The sequence below is a fragment of the Colius striatus genome, chromosome 5 (genome assembly GCF_028858725.1).
Source record: "Colius striatus isolate bColStr4 chromosome 5, bColStr4.1.hap1, whole genome shotgun sequence".
In the NCBI taxonomy this organism is placed as follows: Eukaryota; Metazoa; Chordata; class Aves; order Coliiformes; family Coliidae; genus Colius; species Colius striatus.
Window position 1 is genome coordinate 36,491,618 of NC_084763.1, and position 27,378 is coordinate 36,518,995.

Sequence of the window (27,378 nt, forward strand, 5' to 3'; positions counted from 1 at the left end):
CCTCAGACAGCATGGCACCCTCAGTGTTTAGCAGCATGGCCACATCCCCCCCTCGCCATCCTTCTGTTGCTGATGTACTTGAAAAATGCCTTAGTGCTGTCCTTAACATCCCTGGCTAAATTTAATTCTAGAAGGGCTCTAGCCTTCCTAGTTGCACCCCTGCATGCCCTGGCAATGTTCCTATACTCTTCCCAAGATGTCAGCCCCTGTTTCCACCTCTCATGGATGGCTGCTTTCTGCCTGAGTTGTCCCAGCAGATCCTTGTTCATCCATGGAGGCCTCCTACCTCCTTTTCCTCCTTTCTTGCATGTTAGGACACACTGACCCATGTGATCTCTTCAGCTTTACACATACACCTTTTAGATATGCAAGGACAAGTAAGATAATCTTTAAGATTAACGCATCATATGGTTTGCCTGTTATACAAAGCAGCTGTTACTACAGGTGTTTCCATGGTTCACAGGAGAAAATTTTCAAATGTATAATTTAAAGCTATTGCTACTGTTTGTAAAAATTATTTATGGTCATATAAAAATGTTACTGTATTAAGAATTAATATGTTATTAATAAATATTAGTGTCAGTGCCTAGTCTAGTACATATTCTAGAAAAACAGCAGCAGCCAGAGGATATTATAGCAATCTATAAAATGAGATTAGCCCTGTCTTAGAAATATTTTATTTAAGGAAAGATCATTAAATGTGACTTTTTTCTTTAAGCTCTAAATGAAACAAATTTGCTTGACTAATTAAAATTAGAATCAATGGTAGTGAAAACTCATGTCGATTCACCCAGGAGAGTGATTATGGATGTAAAGATTTCACCTTGGGGTCACCAGTGCAAATCCTGCTGGATCTGTAGACAGTACAAACTACTCTAGATTAAATGTTTATTTGCTTATCTAATGAATCTTGGTTTTGTTCCTACTGAATTTGTGTCCAAAAACCCCTCAAACCCAGCACTACAAGAGGTAATAGCTGTCACTTTTGTTAGTGATCCTGTAAGGAGACAAAGAATGCAGAACTTACATTTACACTGGACCTAGTACCCCCCTGGGCTCATAGTATCATCCTGCTAAAAGTGAAGTACAGAGAACAGATCTGTAAATCCTGTGCAAACAATATTAACATATTATTTCAATCTTTTGTTCCACATAGCTCTAGTTATGATAGAACTTTTCATTTTTTGAACAATTTTTAAATTTTATTTTCCTAAAATATATATTGCTTTTAAAAAAAAAATGTCTTTCCCATTAATAGGCAACAGGTTAATCAAACTCTGGAGTAGATGAGATTGAGCTAACCATGTCTTTGATAAAGGAGATGGGTTGTATAACATCAGTAACATCAAGACTGGAGGCAGCCTAGGCTCATGGGGTCCTGAGGGATATGGGTCAGGTTAAGAGTAAAGTCAGAAGCCTGAATTTTAGGAAAGAAAAATTCCAGCTGTTCAATGAATTAGTCAATAGGACCCCCTGGGAAACTGTCCTCAGGGTCAGGGGAGCAGACCAGAGCTGTCAGATGCTTAACAATGTTTTCCACAGACCACAAAAGGTCTTGAACCCCAGCTGTAAGAAATTAGGAAGTGAAAAGGAAAATGGAAAAGGGAAAAAAAAAAGGAGAATGGCATGGTTGAGTTGAGAATCGCTGGTCAAACTAAAGGGTGAGGAGATGCACAGGCAGTAGAAGTAGGGACAAATAACCTGGGAAAGGTATAAGGACACTGCCCAGCTGTGTAAGGTTGTGTCCAGGAAGGCCAAGGTATAGCTGGAGCACAGCTTGGCAAAGGATGCAAAGAAGAAGGGCTTCTACAGTATGTCAGTCAGAAAAGGAAGGGCAAAGAAAGTATCTCCCCCACTGAGGCTGGGGGGCTAAGTACCTCTCACTGTAAGAGAAGTTCAGGTTTGTGACCACCTGAGGAAGCTGAACATACACAAGCCTGTGGAATGTGATAAGATGTATCTCTGAGTCCTAAGGGAACTGATGGAGAGATCCAGCACAGGGCAACCAAGATGATCAGGGGACTGGAACATCTTTCATACAAGGAAAGGCTGTGGGAACTGAGGCTGTTTAGTCTAGAAAAGAGGAGACTGAGGGAGAATCTTACGAACATTTACAATTATCTAATTGTTGTGTGTCAGGAGATAGGGGCATCCTTTTTTTTGATCATATCTAGCAACAAGACAAGGGGTAATGGGATGAAGTTGGAACACAAAAAGTTCCATTTAAACATAAGAAAAAACTATTTCACTGTGAGAGTGATGGAGTATTGGAACAGGTTGCCCAGGGAGGGTGTGGAGTCTCCTTCCTTGGAGGTCTTCAAGACCTGCCTGGACATGTTCCTATGCCACCTGATCTAGGTTTACCTGCTTCTGCTGGAGGGTTGGACTAGATGATCTCTAAATGTCCCTTCCAACCCTACCATTCTATGATTCTATATTGTCATGTGTTAGAACATTGTAGCTTCTATAGGAGGGGTCCTAATGAAAATTTGGACAGGTGTTTTCTTGAGCAGCTGGTCTCTTGCATATATCAGAAGAGGAAAATATTCCAGCCATCTGCTGATGTGCAATAAATAACATAAAAGAATTTTGCCGGAAGGCTGCACGCATCACTGATACCTGGAGAGTGAAAAGTTTTGGTTGATTGTATATCCTGAGCAAAGGGTGATCAGAATTGGTTTGACAATCAGGCTGAGTGACAGGTAATCAACAAATGTTGATTGAAAAGTCAAAGAGAATTAGAAGGAAAAAAAGGAAAAAGAAAAAACACCCGAACAACCTGAAAGAAAGAAGACTATTTCCTTATCTAGGCTAGATACAAACCCTACTGGATGCTGAAATGTTGGGTTTTTTATTATCACCAAACATGGACAGTACCATTGTACCCCCTGAGTCAATGTTGAACCGGTATTACCACAGCAAAGACTACATTTAATTACACTGGCTATAATTAAAGCACATAGAATTACAGTAGTAATTTTATTTCTATACCTGATAATTTAAAGAGTGACTTATCTTTCCTCATTCAAAAAATTAGGTGCCTGGTTTAAGTGAATTGCCATTAGTATTTAATAGATAGAGATATCTCCAAGGTATGATTCATCTCATCTCTTGGAATAACATAAATTGCTTTCTATGGGTCTCTGTCTCCACTGACTACTGATAGAGTAGTAGATGGAGTAGTAGAGGACTCATATAGAGTTTCACATGGGTAAATTTAGATGAGATAACGATCACCCTCAAATTTCTTGTTTCAGTGTCTGGATGAGCTCACATGAATGTATTTAAAAGTGAATATTTCCATGTCCCTGGAACTGTGTCTGAAACACTTACTGTCCACCACAAATTGTGCTCTCTGTGTGGAAATGCAGAAAAGCTGGATGGACAGTGCTAATTGAGTGATCTGCATTAACCCAGGTGAGTGCTGGGAGAAGATGGGCAAAATTATCAGCAAAGGCTTGTTTTTAGCTAACACTGATGGGAGGACTTAGCCTATCTCAGTCATTTAGCTGGGAAGTTAACTTCATGGAATCATGAATAAAAATAAAAAAGGAATTTCAAGAGAACATCTAATAAGCCTATATATCTACTGTGAGCAACGTAAGTTTCACTCCTGCTTACACACTCTCATTTTTACTTGGAAAATTTTCATGCATTTCAAAGGTTTGAAAAAATCAAGAAAGGATCAGGAGGTTTTGGTAACACAGAGACTCTTCCTACTAAAAAGCACTAGATAATGTTAATAACTAGGTCAAACAGTATTACCACTACTAAGTTATGTTTTCCTTTTAATAGCAACTCATTTGGGAGCACCAGCTGGACTGTATAAAGACTGGAGCTGGAGTCTAATGGAGTTTGATTACAAAGCACAGAGAGTGCATGGGGAGTTTTGGTCCAAGCTTAAAGTGGTCTAAATGGAGACCAAAGGGCAGAATACCCCTTTTAGAAATTAGAGTTGGTGATATTTCATGTTGTGCAGTCTATAAAGCATTTTTCATACATTCCTTCCTCCCTCTCCACACATGTTTACACAAAAATATGCTGATTTTCTAAGTATTTTTAAAAAGTGAAGCCCAACTCCAGACCACTATAGAGTTTTGAATTTCCTTTTGTCTAAGTGAGATATTACACCCATACTGGTCATGCAGCTTTACCAGACAATGAAAAGAGCAAAGAAAATACTTTACCGTCTTCAGAGATGATAAATCTGAACAGTGCAGGACACTTGACAAAGACAACTTCCCCCACACTTGCAGGTTTCCAGCATGTAATATTGTCCCACATTCCTGGGCAACCTATAGAAGAGAAGGAAGGATAAAATACATTTGTGCTGGAAATGCATTCCTTCACGTTATTATATTTTATAATTGATTCTTCCTTCTGTCCATAAAAATGTGCTTGTTTAGAATAATAAACAATACAATTTTAAAATAAGCTTCCTCTGGAATTAAATTATTTTAATTAATAATAGCATAAAACATGTAATTGCATGGCACAATAATGGCCAGACTCTCTCCTTGCAGAAGATGACACTTCTCAGTCCGAGTTAAATTACTCCAATATTCACCAGAAACAAATTTTCCCTTCATCGTGAAATCTGCTGCCATTCAGGTACATTTCAGTGGTGCCAGGTGCCGCAGGCCTCCAACTCAATTCTGTGACATTGATCACCACCCTCTGGGCTCTGTCATTCAGTCAGCTCTCGGTCAACCTCACTGTCCACTCGTTCAAGCCACACTGCCTGAGCTTTCTGCTGAGGATGTTATGGGAGACAGTGTCAAAAGCCTTGCTGAAGTCAAGGTAGACAACATCCGCTTCTCTCCCCTCATCTAGCCAGCTGGTTATCCACTCATAGAAGGCTATCAGGTTGGTCAAACAGGATTTCCCCTTGGTGAATCCATATTGACTCCCTCTGATAACCATCTTTTCCTTCACATGTTTAGTGATGACATTCAGGATGAGTTGTTCTATCACTTTTCCAGGGATGGAGGTGAGGCTAACTGGCTTGTAGTTTCCTGGGTTGTCCTTCTTGCCCTTTTTGAAGACTGGAGTGACCATTGGCCTTTGTCCAGTCCTCAGGCACTTCACCTGTCCTCCATGATTGTTCGAAGATGATGGAGAGAGGCTTAGCAATCATATCAGCCAGCTCCCTCAGCACTCCAGGATGCATCCCATCAGGACTCATTGACTTATGAGCCTTAAGCTTGGTCAACAAGTCTTTAACCTCTTCCTCTTCCAGAAAACGAAGAGGAAAAGGAAGAAACGAAGGAAAGAAAAGGAAGGAAAAAATAGGTGCAAGGAAACCTGTATGTCAATGGTCTGATCTTAATGCTTTAAATTGCTTCTGCAAACTGGAATTGGTCAATTTTCTCCCTCAGCTTCAGTGACAGGGAATCTAGTCTCATGTTTTCTCACAAAAATTTAACAAGATATTACCATGTATGATGGTTCAGGCAGCTATGAGTGACACAGTTTGAAGAATTAGGTCAGTGTCAAACAACACTGTTGGAACGTTATAATGATGTCATATGCTGAGGAGTTGACAATTATTTTTTCAAATTAAAAGATGCAGTATCAGATTACAGAATATAAATGAATAATCATATAAAATCCTGACCCTACTAGATAAAAATCCCTCAGCTTTTCCAGACACACAAAAATAAAATATTACTGAAAAAAATGCTCACTAAATCATTGCAGGAGCTAGAAAAAAAGGAGTCCTTTACATTTTCCTCTCCTGTTCACTCTTTCCCCTTTCTCCCCAGGTTGTTTTCGTTGCCAGATGAGGATCTCATTGTAGTAGCAGTGTTCACTAGAACATCTCCAAAAGACTCAAAGACCACAGTCTGGAAAGTTTTTTGATAAAGCTACTGTGCTAAAGATGGAAATCACGATCACATTAAGCACTATTAGATTTTCTTGCCTTTGATAACTAATGTCTGTCCACACAGTAGGAACTGTATTTACCATGTAAATCTGAAGACATGTAGAAACAGGTTTATAGTTCACTGGTATATGGCGCTCTGTATGAAAGTAAAGGAATATGCAAATATCCATGGTAATGAGACATTTGGTTACAAGAGGTGTTAGAGACAATCAAAATGGCTAATGAGATCTTTTGACAACCAACTGCTAGCCTTGCTTGCTTAAATAAAATGGGTTTGGTAAGAATAAGGAAAGTTTTCTTTTATTTCTTATTATTTCTTCAACATCAGTTCTCTTCCAAACACTGGGATAGCAACAGACAATGCAAATCAATCTAGAGTAGTTCAAGGAAATCCTTATACTGTAGAAAAGAAAGCATAGACATGGAATATTTTATAGCACTGTACTTCAAACTCAGGTAACTGTATTTGTGACCATGCAGAGCTTAAGAATAGCCCCATAAAAAAGACATTGTAGGTTTATTGTGCTAGAAAGCACTGATGTGCTGACATTGTAAGAAAGGGACGGGGAAGTAGAGAGTCAAGCAATTTGCTTTATTTACAAAATCAGGTGAATGATGCCAACTGGAGAAAAAAATTCTATCAATGAGAATGTTACCTGACCCTGCTTTGAAAAGCTTATTTGAAACAAACAATTTAGGAGAGCAAAGAAAAGGACAACAAAAAAATTAACTGAAATAAAGGCCAGCTTTCACAATTCTCTTACATTTGTAAACTATGATACAGCCAGCATCTCCTGCTGGGTGAAATCTGCCCATGGAAATCAATGTGACTTGAGTGTTAAACTGCACAGTGGGTTTCTCCTCTGGCATTGATGGTAGGTCTCCTTTGCCATATGATGCAGGGATGCCCAAACTAGTTTTGGAAAAGGTAGTTCAGACAATGTGAGCAGCAAGGTGTGGCTTTGAGTGGGCAAATTTTCCTGGTTCTTTGCATGTTGGAGATGAGGAACAAGAATAGATAGTTTTAAACAGATTTAGTTTTAAAGAATAAGATTTCAACTGGGGCCAGAGTTTTAAAAAAAAAAAAAAAAAGTGGTCTTGCTAATGGATAGTCTTGAAAATAAGGCACCTTGAAGAAGGAACAAATTTTACCTTCCCTTCCTGTGTCTGAACTGCACCCTGCAGACTGAAATTTATGTTTGATAGACATCGTGGGGCTCATCTCAGCTCACGTAAATGGTATAAACTTGGCATCTGGGCAACTACTTATGCCCTTTTCATAACATGGGCAAATGAATGTTTTGTCTTACTCAGCTAATCACCTCCTCTCTGTTGGGATGGATGACCCCATCTCTTTTCACTGACTCTTGAGGAAACACAAAGTAGTTATTCAACTGTAAGATCAGTCAGGATTGGTTTAACTTCGGATGGCTGAGACTTACCCTTTTACCCATACTCAGCTACCTGAAATTTCTCCTGTAGTTCATGGATGGACACTCCAGACAGAGATAATCCCATTTTAAGATGGTAGTGATGGAAAATCACACTGTAAGTGCACTTCTATCTCTCCACTCACTACGTTGAGTAGAATGAAGCTAGGAACTAGCCTAGCCTAGAGAGTTGCTATTCATTGCTGAAGCTTTTACCCCCCACAAGGTCCATGTGGTCTTTTGGAGCAGACATGAACTAACTCTGCCCTTTGGACAGAAGACTGACAAGTGGCTATGCAGCCTCTCTTAGCCATTTTCTGACCCTGAGTGAAGGAGTCCAGCTGAAAACTGAGACATGTTACTGCAGGCTGTGAAAGGTGTCCATCAGCATAGCTGTGCAGCTCCTAAGCAATTCAAACCACAGACAAACAAAAAATCACATAATTTATCCCTACTTCTCTGTCTCACTCTTTTTCCTTGAAAAGTGAGATAAAACTCATGTTTAGGCTGCAAGCTCCCTGTTGCAGGATCCACTTTTTACTGTACTTGTGAAATGTACTTAAAAAAAAAAAGTCCTGATTTTAGCTGAATCTACAATGTGTATTTTATATGAATTTCATATGAACCCTGTGACACCCAAATTCAAATTGAACTTTTTTGAAGCTGAGGGCGTTACCTCTTATACTTCAGAATGGATTTAACTTGGCAGCCATTGAAAAGCAATAGCTCTTTCAGAGAAAGGCTAAATTTCATAACAAGGAGTAAACTATGAATATTTATTGTTCCAGAATCTTCTAACACAATTTTTAAATTATACTTAGCACTAAAATCATTCTAGACACCCTCCCTCTGTGGATGTTCACATAAGCCTTGTTTCCATACTTCGCTTCAAATTAAGCCTCTTTGAGCAAAACAATTTCTTCCTAACCTACTGAAAGGCTCCCTTTTTACCTGAAATGTCTGGACAAGCTGTCGTGGTTTGGTCCAGCTAACACAGAAGCACCTCGACAGTCTCTCGCTAGGTGCCCCCATTCACCTCCACCCTCGTTAGGATGGCAGAGACCCCAGTAAGATGGGAGGAAAAAGATAAGCAAGGTTGTTGTGGATTGAGACAAGGGCAGGGAGGGCTCACTGCCAGTTATGGTTCCGGGCAAAATAGACTCCACTACTCAACTTAGAAAGTAGGGAAGTTTATTCTACAACCTACAAGAAATAGAACAGAATAAAATAAAAAATGGAGTAGGATGATGAGAAAATTACAGCCAGCACTTTAAGATCTCCCTCCTTTCTTTAAGGGCCCAGCTCACTGCTCCTGATATCTCTACCTCCTTGCACCTCAATGGCCCGGGGTGGGGGGAACAGGGAGTGGGGGATGTGGTCAGTCTCTCACAGATGTTTCTTCTCAGATGAGGACGACTCCTTGTGTTCTTCCCCTGCTCCAATACAGGGTCCCTGCCCCAGGACACAGTCCTTACCAAACTCCTCTGGTGTGGGTGCTTCTCAGCAGCTGTGGCTTCTGCAGATACAGGCAGAGTCCCTCACACAGGACATGGCCTCTTCTGGGCATAATTTTAATGAGCTTCTTTGTATTGTGTTCCTCCCCATAGTTACAGCTTCTGTGAATTTTGAGTCCCTCCCTTGGAACACGACCCGCTCCAGCCATAGTTTTAATGAAGAGAATCACGACCCCCAGCTTGGGGTCTGTAATGAAGTGACTGAGTCCCTCCCACAGGATACGGCCTTCTCCAGACATAGTCACTGCCCCTGGCTTGGGGTTTATTAGCAAAATGAGTCTCTGCCCCTGATATGGGGTCATTATCAAAATAAGTCTCTGCTGCTGATGCGGGGTCTTTAGCAAAATGCAAATAAATCTCAGCTTCACCAGTCCTCTCCGTAGAATGCAGGGGAGTCTCTGCTCCAGCACACCTCCTCCTCTCTCTCCTCACTGACCTTGGAGTCCACATGATTCTTTCTCTCACTCTTCCCACTCCTTGCACCATCACCAACAGGAAAAGAAGGAGGGATAGAACAAGGAAGAAACAGGAAGAACCCTCCTCTTCTGGCTTCTTCTTAAAAAGTGATTGTGGAGGCATCTAATTGGCTCAGCCCCAGAGGTGGGTCTGGCACAGAGCTGGGGAGAGTTTTGAGCAACTTCTTACCGGAGCCATCTTTACAGCTCCTTCACCCTTACCAGAAACGTCTGTCATGTCAAACCATGACAGAAGCACCAAGTAGAAAAAAATGCTAAACCCTAAGCAAGTCATGTCAGCAGGTAGCCGTGATAAACAGCTCTTCTGAAATTGCTTATAGTCCCTTATCTTATTTATCGCCTCTGTCCAGGGCTGTCTTCAGACCTCTAGTTTTGATAGTGGCTGGATATAAAACCTGATTTTATTAAGCATCATGGTTAAGTTCATCAAGTTCATGGCATGGACCTCACTTTGAATTCAGTGAGAATAGAGCCTTCTGAAAATATGTCACGAGGACTATGTAGAAACTGGCATTTTTTCCTACAGGTTTTTGACCTACTTTCTCATTGAGCCTCTACTGTAATACCCTAACTTACATTATATTTAAATCCTCTTAACAGTATCCACAACATCATCACATATCTTTTTCCTGTCTCTAGTGCAAGAGTCCTCATCTGAGCTAACTTTTTAGCAAGAGAAGGTGCAAAAGCACAAATGTGTTTTTTGGATGGCAAGGCCCTGCACATTAATTCACTTCTCATTCACTCCACTTATTAAAGTGGGTAAATCCTACCTCTCCCCCTCTCCATGAAAATAATTATTTTTACATGTATCTTGTACTCAGTACACCATTTTTACATTACATACAGGAATTTACAGCTTTGAGACTAGTGCTCCTCTGTCAAATGTTCCTGACTTTATTCAGTAGGCTCAAAACTATAGGTGAAGGGGTGGGTCATGAAAAAAGGAATGACAAGACAAAGGGATTTATGTAGTCATACACAGATAAAAGTGTATATACAAGAATTTGCATGATTTTTTTTCTTGGGAAATGAAGAAAAAATAGAAAAACATTAATGTTAGACTACTGTATTTTTCATGTATGGAAATAAAGGTCTGAGATGAAAATCCAGTCTTTTGATTTACAGCATTCAGTTTGATTTTCAGCTCCTCTCCTCATTTACTAGTTTAAAATATCACCTTCAAGGTCATATTGCCTTCAGGAGAGTAATGTCAACAGAAACATAATGTTGCAAGCCAGCATAATACACTGAATTATGTGATGAACAATAACTTTCAAAGGGCATACTACATATAAAGACTTTCAGAGAGAGAGAATGTGAGATAGGTGATCTGTTCTTTCATTAATCTAGGTAAATACCAAAAAAATAAAGGCTTAAACAAGGTCTAGGTATAGATTCTAGATTTTCAAAAGTAATTTACATTTCAAAGTAAATACAGGAGCTACTATTACAGAAATGGTGATTCTGTAGGCAGCAAACATTACTTATAGCCTTCTTTGAAAGTTCAAGCCATAAGAGAGTAGAAAAGAAACATCAATTGAAATTCCAAACTTATAAAAGAAAAAAAAAAAGAAAAAAAAACCCTCCAGAAATAGGAGGAAAATACTAAAGGATGGTATTTTATGTTGGAAAAAACATTTTATTATGCACAAGAGAAAATAAAAGTTATCCCTTCCTTAAAATGCTTAGATTTAAAGCAGGCATGAAAGACCAAGTACAAGGGGAAGCCACATAGAGAAAAAGGAAAGGTTCTTTTCTTCCCAGCTTTGCTCTCAATAGATTTTGGAATTATTTGAGCAAAGTCTATTTATTCTTTCAGCATATGTCACCTGGACCAGCTAGTATGACTACTGTTGCACCAAGATGCATCTTACATTGTCTCACATGGTATTGATTTACCTTAACAGTATAAACATTATGTATGTAAATCTGAGCTAAATTCTTCTACAGTTCTTCTACAGTGAATGAAGAAAAATTTCCAGAGGGCACTACTAGAGGATTTTTTAAGATAAGTTACCCTCTGGAGGCACATATTTTCTTCCATTGATTAGAAAAAACCCTAAGAGAAAATACAATTTTAGTTTAAAACAACTGAAATTAGAGGAGAGGAATTCCACATGTATAGTTCAAGTGTCTTGGCTAGGGCTGTATGTACAGAAAAATAAACTGTGGTCAAACTTACAAGCAGTTGGTCTACTTTAATATATTTAATTAGCTCTCTCTAGTTAACTGCTGCCCCTGATATAAAGGCATGCAGCACTATATTATGACTATTTAGAATCCACTGTTTATGTAATTATAACTACATAAACTATGATACAATTTTCTCCTGGTATGTTGTTATTATTAGTAAAGTTAGTTGGTTTATAGGATGACATTTTCAGAGATCCAAGGCATAGTAAATACAGCATTATTTTCAGAGAACTATTAAAAATACCAACTTAATTTATGAAAGAGAACACTTATCTAATGAGTTAATTTAGATGGTATTAAAAAAAGAGAGGTTATGATAACATATTGTTATGATGACATAACAGTAGGAAAAGATGTGTTGATAACAGCACTTAGGTCTCAAAAGATTAAGTGCATATGCTTTGCATTTGCTAAATATAAATTTTATATTTTAGAACTGGGAGCTAGTCTTTACTACCAGAGTTCAACAGGGAGGTCTTATCACAGTTTGACCATGGTCTGTCTCAGAGATGAAAAAGCAAGGAAGATCTTCTCATTTGTGCAAAAATTCAACCATTAGAACTACTCTCCTCAAGTAGATTGAATCGTTCTTGTCTACATCTGATGTGAAACACATCTCCAAAGGAAAGGCTAACACTATCTTTTCTTCTCCTTAAAAATTTTATACATGGCAAAGATCAGTTTTTAAATGTCAGGAGCTGTTACCTTTTTTCTTCTTTTAAAGCTGTTTCATTCTTTACAATCATGGGGTATTTATTCTAAGCTCACTCATGTTGCTATTCATGCATCAGTACCTGCCAAGAAACCCCCATCCAAGAAAACGTTGAGAATCCTTTAAGTGCTGCCAAACCAATTGGCTTTGGATGAGTTTTAAAGTCAAATTTCAGTTTGGAAAAATCTTTGGAACATTTATTTGTCTATACAGAAGAGTAAAAAGCCAATAATCTGGGAAATGAAGAAGTGGTGTTTTTTTTTAAATTTTCTTTAAATACAATAAAAAGGATTGGTTATTCATCTGTGAGAAAGTTAATACTTCACTGTTCTGAAGGCAGAGACACTCTGTGAAATTACTAAAAATATTGGGAAATTTTTATTCCACCACTGCTGCAAGAGAGAATGATACATGCAAGCTGCCAAAACTTGAGCCAGTGCCAAGCTCACCAGCTGCAGATAATCAGGCATCACTCAGGACATGGGTTCTATGAGATCATGGGGTACTTTTACAGGCAGTCTTTCTTGGCAGCAGCTGGTTCCCTTCATTTCTTTTATTGCTGGTGGCAAACAAAATGGCTGTCATCATTCCACCTCACGACCTTGGCCATTTTGACTCACTTCCCTTCTTAGGAGAAGAAGACATTTGCACTTTCCTTTTTCCTTTTTCCATCGGGGCACATGGATTTATGTACATCCAGATTACTCAACTGATCCTTAACCCGGTCCTCATCAAGCAAACAAAACTCCTTCTTTAACCTGACTTCCTCTGGAGTCTGGGGCTCCCTGAGGACAGTCTCCAGCAGTATAGACAGAGGCAAAGAGGGTATTCAGAAACTCTGCCTTCTCTGTATCCTCTATCACCAGGGCACTGACCTCATTCAACAGTGGGCCTACGTTGCCTCTAGCATTATTTTTTTCTGCAATGTATTTGAAGAAACTTTTCTTGTTGTCCTTGACCTCCGTTGCAAGGTACAACTCCAACAAGGCTTTAGCTTTCCTAGTTGCCTCCCTACATCCTCTGAAAACAGACTTATATTCATCCCAAGTGGCCATCCTTTCTTCCATGATGTATATACTCTCTTCTTCCATTTGAGTTTGTTCAACAGTTCCTTATTTAACCATATAGGTCTCCTGGCTCCCTTTCTTAATTTTCTACGCATTGGGATGCTCTGATGCTGAGCCTGGAAAAAGTGATCTTTGAATAGAGACCAACTATCTTGGGCCCCTTTATCCTCCAATATCCCGTCTCAGAAGATGTCCCCTAGTAATTGCTTGAAAAGGCCAAATTTGGCCCTGCTTAAGTCTAGGGTTGTAATCCTGTTTGGTATTCTGTTCCTACTGCACAAGATCCTGAATTCCACCAAATCATTGTCACTGCAGCCAAGGCAGAGCACTGTGAAAATACTGGCTGAAGTTTGCAGATTTAAGAGAGAGTTTGAGAAGAGAGCAGTGCAGTAAGAATCAGAGTTTTGTTCCTTTTCACACAACCTTACCTTCTTCTTTTAAATACTGCCAGAGTGGATCCATCCCTTCACAGGCACAACCTACCCATAAAAAAAGTGATTGACTAAGGACAATAGAGTGGAGCACTATCAGTTGTGATTTACCTTTGAATAGTTTCAATTAACAATAGTACTAATAGACTACTATTAATCTATTATAATAGATAGAGCTAGGGATAGAGAAGTTGGATAGAAAAAAAGTATATTCTATATTTATAAGTATGGTATATAACAAATATTTTTTTTTCCTACACAAGTATTAATGTGCCTCACAGCAAACCTTGTCTTTCAAATAGGGCTGTAGGCAAGGAATCCTTCCAAGGGGTATTGCTGATAATATAATGACACTTTTGTTGCCCATGGAGAATAGTGATATTTCCCCTAATTGTGTGATTTATGGGTCTGTGAAAAACACATATGTGAAGATCACTAGGATAACTAGCTGCCATGGATACAGAGAAGAAAATTTTTCACTCTGTCATTTTGGTATTTTGGAGTCTGAAATCCTTTGAAAATGGAGAGAGGATTTACTTGCATGGAAGAAGATGAGATTTAGTAGCAAGATCTTTTGAGTATTGATGTTTCCCACCAACAAATTCAAGACTTCAAATCTGTTCTGTCACAAAAGAAAAAAATGATACCATATTCCTTTGATTTCTAACTAATCTCACAACAGCACTGAAGTGGTACTAAAATAAGACACCAACCTGGAAACAGTCTCTGAGTGTAGAGTAACGATTCAATCTTAAAAAAATCACAGCGTATTAGAACAGGATTTTCAAATGGTACTTATTCAGGCAAAGCCTGATATCAATAGTTGCCTAATAAATAATATTTATTAGGAATTTCAGCTTGTTTCTTAAAGGATAAATAGGCCAAGAAAAATTGATTCAAGTCTATATGAGTGATAATTTCAGAACTTAACTTCTGTTATATGTACATTGTTCCCACAAGGGAATCTAAAAATGATCATAATTTAGGTTTCATGGTAGGTCTGGAGGTAAGAAGATATTCTGCTCTTTTTACAGCTGGAAAACAAAACAAAAGCAAAACAAATAGTGACACTGAAAGCTAAACACTCTCCAGAGCTCATGAGCAAGCTGTGCCTTCATATTCAGAGTCCTGTCCTTCCCACTTTCTTGCTTTTCTATTGTTTATAAATGGAGTTATCAATCACAGTGGAAAAGGCACATCTGGAGTAGAAGATATAACAGATATTGGGCCAAATCTGCTTCTTGATGTAACCACAGTGACGCCAATGTGGATACTCTTGAGAAGCATTTATTCCTTCTTTAGTTCTTCAGATCTTCTGAGAATGAGAAATGACTGAATTAAAAAACTTAATTTCTTCCAGTGTGCAAATTCCAGAATCTCTCCTGGAAATTGTTCTAGTGGTGAGTCAAGCAATCCCTTATTAGAGCCCTTGGGACCTTATGATCTAGTGGAGGAAACAAAGGAAATACATACATTATAATGAGGTCATTCATACTCTGTTAAGCAGTGTGTTAACACATTGCATTTCTTACCTCTGAACAGGAAAATAAAAGCTGTATTTTGTTCATCCATCCAGAGTAACTAAATAAGAAATCTTGCAGCAAAGTGTGATTCAATAACAGTGTCAGAGTTTAACAAAGCCTGTTTCCTGTTTCATTTTGAACTTATCCAAATGCCCACAATGTATTCAGGGAGTAGAAAAAATAACACTGAAATGTAAACGCAATCCAGTCTTGCAAGGCTTTGCATACACTTGGTAAATTTTGGTCACTATGAAAGAGACTAAAGGAAAATATTTTACTACTCATGAAGTTCCTTACTATAAGGTGACTTGTCAATACTAAAGATATCTGAAGATTTATGCCTTCACATGGGAAGATTACAGCCTGAAGTCAGTGGCACAGAATCAGGCACAGAGGCCAGAGGCACAGAGTTGGAGGCCTGTGGCCAGTGGAGTTCCACAGGGATCAATTCTGGGGCCAGTCTTGAAAAACATCTTCATCAATGACCTGGATGAGGGGACAGAGTGTACTCCCAGAAAGTTCCCAGATGACACTAAAATGGGAGGACTGACTGATTCCCCAGAAGGCTGTGCTGCCATTCAGCGGGATCTCAACCAGCTTGAGAGTTGAGCAAAGAAATTGATGAGGTTCAACAAAGACAAGTGCAGAGTCCTGCATCTGTAGGGGGAAAACCCTGTACACCAGGATAGGCTGTGAACTGATGTGCTGGACAGTAGCTCTGTGGGGAGAGACCTGGGAGTGCTGGTTGACAACAAACTAAACATGAGCCAACAATGTGCCCTCGTGACCAAGAAGGCCAATGGCATCCTGGATGTATCATGAAAAGTGTGGCCAGCAGGTCGAGGGAGTTTCTTCTCCCCCTCTAATCTGCCCTGGTGAGGCCTCATTTGGAGTCCTGTGTCCAGTTCTGGGCTCCCCAGCTCAAGAGGGACAGGGAACTTCTGGAGAGAGTCCAGTACAGGGACACCAAGATGATCAGGGGACTGGAACATCTTTCATATGAGGAAAGGCTGCAGGAATTGGTGCTATTTAGTCTAGAGGCGAGGAGACTGAGGAGGGATTTCATTAATATTTATATAAATGGTGGATGTCAGGAGGTTGGGGCATCCTTTTGTTTTCTATTGTATCTAGCAACAGGACAATGGGTAATGAGATGAAGCTGGAACACGAGAAGTTCCATTTAAACATAACAAAAACTACTTTACTGTGAGGGTGATGGAGCCCAGGCACGGGCTACCCTGGGAGGCTGTGGAGTCTCCTTCCTTGGAAGTCTTTAAGACCTGTCTGGACATGTTCTTATGTGATCTGATCTAAGTGAACCTGCTTCTGCAGGGGACTAGATGATCTCTAAAGGTTTCTTCCAACCCCTGCCATTCTATGATTCCATGAAAAGGCAGTATCAGGAGTATCAATAGATGAAAAGAGAGGTAGAGTGCCTGATGAAGAAGGAAAATGTTTCCTGGAAAGATTTTTTTTTTCAGCAAGAGAAGGCGAAGAAATGAAATGGAATGTAGACTGCGAAGGGACTACCAGTGCCATCATATCCAGACCAGCATGAGAGGAGATACAAATTTAATCCAGAAAACATAAGTATGTACACACTGCTCATAACTCTATATTGTACAAGTCACAAACCAGAAAATATTCCAACAGCCTATAGTACAACTACAAAACCCCAAACCCATGAACACCATAATGACACATAGAAAGAAGTCAAAAGTATGTTCAGCCTTTAGATACATGAAACAGGTTGGGTGAAAATGCCCAGAAAACCATAGTAAATGAAAGTAACGCCAAATCTGAACCTCTAGAGACAAGATATATCCTCTTTTTGCAAACCCTCATTTTCTTATTGCTTACTCCTGTAATAAGAAGTTAATTCCAACAGCCAAAGAGTTTCTCCATGTATTTCTGCTGTAAGTCAGAGACTAATTGATTTAGAAAATTTAGAGATTGATTAAAAAAGAAATATGAAAGTTAAACAAGTGTGTTATTCCTTCTCCCTCTCTTCTAACTAGAAAATGTTAAAGACCCAGGAGGAAGAAAATGTTCTGAGGTGTTGCTCATAAATAGATGTGGCCTGCATGAAGACAACTATGAAATAGAATAATAGAATCATAGAACCATAGAATCATTTCAGCTGGAAGAGACCTTTAAGATCATTAAGTCCAACATTTCTCCCAGCCTTATCAACCGCTAGTCCATTTCCCTAAGTGCAATATGCAATCGTCTCTTACACCTCCAGGGATGGTGACTCCATCATCTCCATGTTTTAATGCCTGACAACCCTTTCACTAAAGAAATTCCTCCTCACATCCAGACTGAATCTCCCCTGGTGCAACTTGAGGCTGTTTCATCTTGTTCTATTGCTTGTTACTAACAAGAACAGATCCACCCACGCCTCACCACAACTTCCTTTCGGGTAGTTTGTAGAGAGCGACAAGGTCTCCCCTGAGCCTTCTTTTCTCCAGCCTAAAGAGCCCCAAATCCCTCAGCCTTTCCTCACAGAAGACATGCTCCAAATCCTTTACTAGCTTGGTAGCCCACCTCTGTGTCCTCTCCAGCAGCTCAATGTCCTTCTTGTAGAGAGAGGCCCAAAACTGGACACAGTATTGGAGGTGTGGCCTCAGCAAAGTCGAATACAGGGGAATGATCACCTCCCTACTCCTGCTGGCAACAGTGTTCCTGACACAGGCCAAGATGCCCTTGGTCTTCTTGGCCACCTGCGCACACTGCTGGGTCATGTTCAGCTGGCTGTCAGTCAACACTCCCAGGTCCCTCTCTGCCTGCCAGCTTTCCAGCTACTCCTCTCCAAGCCTGTAACACTGTTGGGGGTTGTTGTGGCCCAAGTGCAGGACCTAGCACTTGGCCTTATTGAAACTCATGGCCTTGTCCTTGGCCCAGCCATCCAGTCTATCCAGATCTCTCTATAAAGCTTCCCTACCGTGAAGTAGATTGACATTTCCACCCAACTTGGTGTCATCTGCAAACTTGCTAAGTGTGCATTTGATCCCCTCATCCAGATCATTGATAAAGATATTAAACAGGAGTGGCCCCAGTACTGGGCCACTCGTAACTGGCTGTCAGCTGGATTTAACTCCATTGACCACAACTCTTTGGACCCAACCATTTAATCATTTTTTTCACCCAGTAAAGTTTATGCTTATCCAAGCCAAGCTAGTTAAGCCATCCAAGCTATCTCCTAGTTAAAAACTGTTTTGACACTCTCAACTGTCTTTTGTAGACAAAAAGAAATGGTTGAATGTTAGCTAACTGGTTATAAACTAAACAAATGATAGGAAGGCTATAGAAACCACGACTCTTTGGACCTGAAATAGTTCTACTGACTGGAAGTACTGTATTTAATTTTGTTTGCGCTTACTCAATTATGATAACAATGGGTTTTGTTTTCAGTAGTTTGTAGGTTGGCAGAGAAGAAGTAGAATTATATTAGCCATTTGGCTGTGACCAAAAACCTGAAGCAGATTCAAGTACATGTCCTGAGGAAAAGGGTGAGGGCTGTTCTCAATATGTATTCAACAGTCCTTCAGCATATTTTAATTAATAGTTTGTAGTTATTGTTTCAGTTTAGCTTTGCTCTTTTCACATGGTTTGGTCATATTCTTCTTCCACACTCTAATAATTGTTTTCCTCTTTCAAAGCCTTTCATTGTGCTTTGACTTCTATTTCCAGAAACTTTTGTCACACAGATCCTGGATAGTCAGTCTATTATGGATTATTCTATTTTTGCCTTTTGATATGATTGTGATTTCTAGTTGCATTGTCTGACTGTGCTTCCTTTGATTTGTTTTTCTGTAAAGGAAACAAACCAATCAATATCAGGAACTGTGGGGGCATGAAATGAATGGCTTGATTATTAAAAGTGCAAACTTCTATGGAAGAGTAGGGCACCAGGAAGTCTGGGAAATAGCTTTTAGGGTAATGAGGACAGCAAAGAAGAGAATCAATGAGAAAAGCATCTGCAGGTGCTTTTTCACAAGACTTGACTATCTGCTCTTGAAGGGTGAAAAATGCACTAACTTCAGATAGTGCCTTACCTGTCAAAGCTAGTTGCACAGGGTTCCCATTTGGTTTATTAAAAAAGAAAGTAAACCCAACCTGTCCCAAAACACATAAAAGGAGAAAATAAAATAGTACATGTATAGTAAATTAGATGTAGACCTATCCAATCTGACCCTGAATGTTTCTAGGGATGAGGCATCCACCATCTCTCTGGGCAACCAATCCAGTGTTTCACCACCCTGATTCATTGAGTCCTACAGCTCTTTAGGTTCAGACTAAGAAACTTACATATAGATATCTGCAAACTGAGGTGGGCTTCAGTTGCCTCAGTGCCTGTCACTAGGGTCACCTGAGCAATGAACTGACCTCCTACTTCTATTTCAATGTTATTATTCCAATAAGTTTGTACCACTTCCTCCAGTACTATGCGTGCATTTCAGACACCCAAAGCATCTCAAATTACCTTGGATATCTGCCTCCATACAATAAACCCTTTTCCTCAATGTTTCAGCTTCTGCTACACTCAATGAAGTCAACACATTTACTGAAGCCATAAAAGTCATTCCAGTGACAAAACGAAGACGTCTGTGGGTGATGATCTGCACTTAGAAGACCTCTGGTTTTCATTATTTGAGGAAGCCTCAGTAACTAACTTAGATGAACATAGAATTTTTAGGCAACTGCATCAAGTATTTCCACTGTAAGAGTTTAACTTATTTTCACAAAGATATGTGCAATTTGAGATGCTTCAGGGGATCAAGTTGCCAGTCCAGAGACACAGATCTTCTGTAGGCCCCATGTCAGAATGTCTTGAAACCCTAAGGAATCTAAAGACATTTGCTGTGTATATGTATCTGAACTTGGTCTTAAAAACCTTCAAAATCCCTAATTCTCTCTCTTCAAGAGCTTACTGGGCACTAGAATGCATTTTACAAAGCCTAGGGTTCATTTAGAATTTCTCTGCAACATAGTCTCTGCCAGTGCAGAGAAATGAAAAGTCAGTCGATGCTGTCTTAATCCATGCTCCATCACTAGAAATAAAGATCCTAGAAACCAGTCACCTGTGCCATTGATTCCAGCAAGAATCGAATTCACTCGTGTACTGTTGTGTTCTCAGTGAGACTAAAAATCTAAAGAAGAAATAAAGGCTTACATTTGTCAGAAAATACAGCAGCCAGCCCCAGAATATGCCATGGGAAATAGGAACAAATTAACATTTTCACAGAATTACATTTTAAAAGAATGTCCAGTTGTCTGACACTCGACTCACTCATTTTTGCATAAAAATAAAATTCTTTTAGGACCTTCATGAAGTCACGGTTTGCATGCAAGGAAGTCCTTTAATTAAGCACTGAAATGCATGCGCTTCCACAGAAGACAGCAGCTGCTGCCTGATGGGATATACCATAAGCACACAGTTTAAAAGCAGATGCAAAGACCTGATGAAAATGATATTAAAATCATAGTTAGTCACTCAGTTATAATTCAAATAACACATTAATAGTCTTTTGAGATTTTCTTTTTCTGCCATAGGACTATAGATATTGAAAAGTTAAATGATTGTAAGCTGTCACAGCTTCCAGTTGTCCATAATTGAAGATATAAACAAATCACAGCAACACAAGAAAGGCCATTGCTCATTTAATTGCTTAAGTTTTGCTACTAGTCATCATTCATTTTTTAACTGCAGTGACCTGGTATATCATACTTACAATCACAATTGCAGGTTGGGGCAACATGAATGAAAACAATTCCTGTGCCCCACAGACAAAATCAATTGCAAATGCATCCTCCTGGACCTCCTGGCTATTCTAGAGGTTCTAAAAGTAATAACTTTGAAAGAATCAGGTAGGTATTATTACACTGAATATACTAGTTAATAGTGTTTTCAGAACTGTAGGCATTAAATTTCAGTACTTTTCCTTCTCTTCATTAACCACCTGAATGGAAGTCTAGCAAATGGTGAGATGACTACACTTAGATTTACTAGCAGGACTTGCAAAGGAGGTATCTGAAATATCCATATCTATCATACAAGCTGTAGAAAATCCATGGCAGAATATTGCCATGGTGCACTTATGGCCCTACAAACTATATTCACGTAATACTAAAGAAACAAATATAGCGTATTAAGAAAATATTGTCTTGTCACACAGGTTTACTAAAGCCACTGTGTAAAACAGTGATCCAGGGAGATCTGGAATCAAAATTGGTACTGAGAGAGCATGGCACTGCCCTGCAGCAAATTATTTCTGCTCCCAGGACCATCATCTCATCTGAGATTTACAATGCCAAATAAATATCCCTGCTCAACTAGCATTAATATATGCATCTTCATATTATGTCTAGGGAACAATTTGGTTGTGTTTTTAAACCCTGTTACTAGGAATTCTTCACCAGTAAAATTACTCTATGCTATTTGTCTTCCCAGGCAGATCATATATACAAGTATAGCTTGGCTGTATATTATAGAAGGATAAGAAAGAAATACGCTAGAGACTTCTCCAAGAAATTGGAACATAATGTAATTCACCTATTGGAGGTTTGTTCTGACTTTAGCCATGACCACCAAGAAAGTTTTGCACAGGTAATTCCAAAAGCAGTTGGTCTGTGGTACAGCACTCTTTCCTTCCCCTGACAAAACTGATCGTGAAATTTGTCAAGGACAATGAACTTCCAGGCTTTCCACTTCACTAATGTGGCTGTATTCGCAGTGAACTAGCCACATCCTTTCTAACTTCTGCTGCTCCATTTGAGAACAAGATTCTTTATAGAGCTTTCATCCTGATTTATGCCTGGACTTTGAAGATTTTGTTCATTCCAGTACTTGTACATTATTATTTGATAGAATTCATACCACCTATTTTCAGACATACATAATGATTGCTTTCATAGAATCATAGAATGGTAGGGGTTGGAAAGGACCTTTAGAGATCATCTAGTCCAACCCTCCTGCAGAAGCAGGTCCACCTAGATCAGGACACACAGGAACGTGTCCAGGCAGGTCTTGAAGACCTCCAAGGAAGGAGACTCCACAACTTCCATGGGCTACCTATGTCAGTGCTCCATCACCCTCGCAGTAAAATAGCCTTTCTTAATGCTTAAATGGAACTTTTTGTATTCCAGCTTCATCCTTAATAGGCAATGCATAGAAATGTGCAGTTGTCATACAGTATTATCAATATTAGATTGGTATCTTAAATAGGCCAAGTTTAAGTCCTGTGAACACTTGTAAGTGTAAGTGACTTCTAAGTACTTATCTTGATCTAATTAGTATAAACACAGTTGAAATGATTAGCATTGATGAAGGTTTCCCTACTTTAAAAGCCCACATTCAGGTGATGTGATTTCATCCATTACATCTGATGGATGAACAGACTTCTAAAAAATGTGTTGACGGACTCAGAGTCATTCAGCAAAGAGCTAAAGAGTGAGTCAATGTTTGGAAAACAGAGATCAATAAAGCTCTTTTTCTTGTGTTTGCCTGAGAAAGAGTAAAAACTTGATTACAGCTCAGGTACTGAGGGTTGCACAGCGGTCTTTTTGAGATAGGGAACTTCACAGTATAGATGTCTGAAATAAGGATGGAACCTAACCCTGATAACGCACTATCTCTAACTTCTACCTTGAAATTCCTGCTTATTTCCACCATCTCTAACACAAGGTTAGCAGAAGACACTTTATGCAATGTCACACACAAAAATCCATTGGTGCAAAAGAGCATTTTTGACCAAAGCCATCTATGTCAGTATCCTAGCTCAAATAGGAGCCAAGTAGACAATATTAATTGTAGAGATATATTCTTAGCTATACTCTCCCAGCTCTAAGAATTCAATACCTTTTTAAAGCTTACTGTGAGAAGAACAATCCTAGTCCTATTGTTCTTGTGCACAGCTGCATCAATAAGAGATACATGCATACATACACAGGCACACAGTTGTGCCAAGGGAAATAAGAGCAGATTATTAAAAGGCTCTGAAGGAACAATAAAAATCTAAACCAAAACCTAAACAAAACAAAAACCAAACCTGCTCCATCACCCTATGGAGATGGAAACTCTTTACAAAACCTGCTCTCTCCTTGTATTACCACTCTTAGCCTCCCACCCCCTTGCACCCTTACCAGTTTCTTTCTTGTTGATTAACACTGTAACTTGCTGATAGGATTCCTCTTCATAAAGATCACTGTAGGCATCACATCCCTGCAAATATTTTTTTCATTTGAATCTCTTGACTTGCCTGGCAATTCTACTGCCCTTCAACATTTTTCAGAGGAAAGACAGGAGGAGTGGGACTAGCTAACAAGTTAAAGATCTTTAACTACAAGTTGAATATTAATTTGACACTGAGTTCTGACCATATAATCACCAACAAGTCCTCATCACTTCTATTTTTTTTCAAATCCTTGTGCTGTCTTCACTATTATCACACCTTGGCTCATTACAGATTAGTGCATTTTAGGCATTAAGTCAGAGGCCCAAACCAACAGATCACTCAAGGAACTTCCCCACCATTCAAGAGACAGCCACATTCAGTGGACAAGTCTGTAATATCCAGTTCCAACGGTGGAAAGCAGGACAGGCTACAGGCTGGGAAGAATCTATCATTTTCAATCCACAGCTGGAGAGATGGCCTACATTTCATCAGTAAGGCTCTTTCCATCATGGGATTTCTCTGATGAGTGAATTTTTTGGCTATGATTCCTTGTCCCCATGGTCAGTATCAGATACAACTGGTCAGTAGGTCCCAGATCAAGCTAGAGACTCCACAATCCCTCTGGGCAGTCTGTGCCACTGCTACATCACCCTCACAGTGAAATAGTTTTTTCTAATATTTAAGTGGAACTTTTTGTGTTCCAGCTTCATCCCATTACCCCTTGTCCTGTTGCTAGCTACTATAGAAAAAAGGGATGCCCCAACCTCCTGACACCCACCTTTAACTATTTATAAATGTTAATAAAATCTCCCCTCAGTCTCCTCTTCTCCAGACTAAACAGCCCCAGTTCCAGCAGCTTTTCCTCACATGAAAGATGTTCCAGTCCTCTGGTCATCTTGGTGCCCCTGCACTGGACTCCCTCCAGAAGTTCTCTGTCCCTCTTGAGCTGGGGAGCCCAGAACTGGACACAGAACTCCAGATGAGGCCTCACCAGGTGGAGTAGAGAGGGAGAAGAACCTCCCTTGACCTGCTGGCCACACTCTTCTTGATACATCCCAGGATGCCATTGGCCTTCTTGGCCACGAGGGCACATTGCTGGCTCATGTTCAGTTTGTTATCAACCAGGACTCCCAGATCTTTCTCCACAGAGCTGCTCTCCAGCAGGTCAATACCCAGCCTGTCGTAGTGCATGGGGTTGTTCCTTCCCAGAGGCAGGACTCTGCACTTGTCCTTGTTGAACCTCATGAGGTTCCTCTCTGCTCAACTCTCAAGCCGATTGAGATCCCGCTGAATGGCAGCACAGCCTTCTGGGGAATCAGCCAGTCCTCCCAGTTTGGTGTCATCAGCCAACTTGCTGAGGGTGCACTCTGTCCTCTCATCCAGGTCGTTGATGAGGATGTTGAACAAGACTAGCCCCAGAACCAATCCCTGTGGAACTCCACTGGCCACAGACCTCCAACTCGATTCTGTGCCATTGATCACCATCCTCTGGGCTCTGTCATTCAGACAGGTCTTGATCCACCTCACTGTCCACTCATCCAAGCCACACTGCTTGAGCTTTCTGATGAGGATGTTATGGGAGACAGTGTCAAAAGCCTTGCTGAAGTCAAGGTAGACAACATCCGCTTCTCTCCCCTCATCTAGCCAGCTGGTTATCCAGGCTATCAGGTTGGTCAAACAGGATTTCCCCTTGGTGAATCCATATTGACTCCCCCTGATAACCATCTTTTCCTTCATATGTTTAGTGACAACATTCAAGATGAGTTGTTCTATCACTTTTCCAGGGATGGAGGTGAGGCTGACCGGCCTGTAGTTTCCTGGGTCATTCTTCTTGCCCTTTTTGAAGACTGGAGTGACATTGGCCTTTCTCCAGTCCTCAGGCACCTCACCTGTCCTCCATGATTGTTCAGAAAGGATAGAGAGAGGCTTAGCAATCACATCAGCCAGCTCCCTCAGCACTCTAGGATGCATCCCATCAGGAACCATTAACTTATGAGCCTTGAGATTGGCCAACAAGTCTTTAACCTCTTCCTCTTCCAGCCAGGGCAAGTCCTCTACTGTCCTGGCCATCATATTATCCTTGCTGGACTGGGCTTCCCTAGGGCCAACCTTGGCCATAAAGACTGGAGCAAAGAAGGCATTCGGTACTTCGGCCTTCTCTGCATCCTCAGACATCAGGGCACCCTCAGCGTTTAGCAGCGGGCCCACACTCCCCCTCGTCTTCTTTCTGCTGCTGATGTACTTGAAAAATGCCTTAGTGCTGTCCTTAACATCCCTGGCTAAATTTAATTCTAGAAGGGCTCTAGCCTTCCTAGTTGCACCCCTGCATGCCCTGGCAATGTTCCTATACTCTTCCCAAAAAGCCGGCCCCTGTTTCCACCTCTCATGGATGGCTGCTTTCTGCCTGAGTTGTCCCAGCAGATCCTTGTTCATCCATGGAGGCCTCCTACCTCCTTTTCCTCCTTTCTTGCGCATTGGGACATGCTGATTCTGGGCTTGGAGGAAGTGGTGCTTGAAGATTGACCAGCACTCATTGGCACTTCTGTCTTCTAGAGTACTATCAGGTTGGTCAAACAGGATTTCCCTTAGGTGAGAAATGTTCTCTGCAGCAGGTCAACACCCTCTAGCATGACATAATAGGTATAAAAAAGTCAGATGCTAAAGGAGGGGTACATGTGATAAAATATAGGCATCTGCAATGCAAATATTTATGCCTGAGATGGTCAACCTTACTTCCATATATATATGTAGAGGAAAAAAGGCATCATGTAATTTACTTTGAGGATGAAATTAATTACGTCTCAGGCTGTGCTTATCAGATATCCAAAGCTACAAAATGAGCAGGATAACTTGCTCATTTATAGTGTAGATGCATTTGCAGGAATCAACATTTAATTAGATGAATCTCATGTAAGAGTACATGACCCAGGAAACTGTCATTAAGTATCTGTGTAACCCTTGTGCCATTCTTGTTTAACCCCAGGGTTGGGAACAGGTCAGCGGAAACTGGATGGGAAAAAAAAAAATAACCAGAAAATAAAAAGGATGCACATGGATCAACAGTGAGCTTTCTCAATTCTATCTGGCAGAAAGTCCATTGAGGACTGCTGACATCTGGAAGAGGGTTCAGCAGGAACTGGGACAGCTCAACACTAGAATAGAGATAAAAACTCACAAAGGAGATTGGAAGTACTGATGTAAGAAATAGCCTCATTCTACTGCCTGGAGAAGCTGAGTATGAAGTAATCATTCCTTTATTTTTTGCCTTTGGCTTTCATTATTTCCATTTACCACTTTAATTCCCTCTCCAAGTGAAGGAGTCAGGTTCTGTGTCCTGCTGAGATTTCATTTTCTTCAAATTCTCTTTTTCATTCAGGATGTAGGTGATGGCTGAACGGGAATGAATATGCAGGGTCAGCACATATCCCTTACTTATTTTCATTTAATGGTTCCTAAAGAATTTAAAGCACTTCGGAAGAAGAAGTTATTATAAAACTCATGAAAAAAAAACCAAACACAAAAGAGGGAGAGGGAAAGGAGAAAATATCAGAGCCATGACAAGTCAAGGCTGGACGCTTTCCATAATATAATGCCAGCCTCACTCTTCAAGACTTCTGATTGCAGTTGTAGCATCAACACTGTGCTTGTGTTGGACCTCAGACAGAGGAGCTCTGGGGAACCATTTAGTATATGTCTGTGTCCACAGACACTGAACATAGCAAGGGAGCAAAATGAAGACAGTTGAATTATTGCAAGTATAGTAAACCTTAAGATGTTCTTCCTCTTTTGACATCAATGTGCACTGCTTTCCATGTAGTTCTCTTAGGCAGGAGAAATGTAGAAATGTCAGTGCAGCAGACAAGGTCTCTAAACAGGAGTAGAGAACCTACCGTTATTATTTTTTGAACCATGTGGGCACCTTGGAGTGGGACTCACAATCTGTAACATTATTGCTCTAGATACTG

General features: G+C 40.1%; 1 protein-coding gene across 14 annotated transcripts in view; it reads right to left on the minus strand.

Annotated features, from left to right (window-relative positions):
• ADCYAP1R1 (ADCYAP receptor type I) overlaps positions 1–27,378 on the minus strand; it is a 144,848-nt gene that overhangs the window by 51,614 nt on the left and 65,856 nt on the right. For all 14 annotated transcript variants that reach the window (XM_061996799.1, XM_061996800.1, XM_061996798.1 and 11 more), the window contains one exon: positions 4,188–4,295. In XM_061996799.1, coding sequence (XP_061852783.1) covers positions 4,188–4,295 — 108 coding nt within the window. The remainder of the gene's footprint in view (positions 1–4,187; positions 4,296–27,378) is intronic.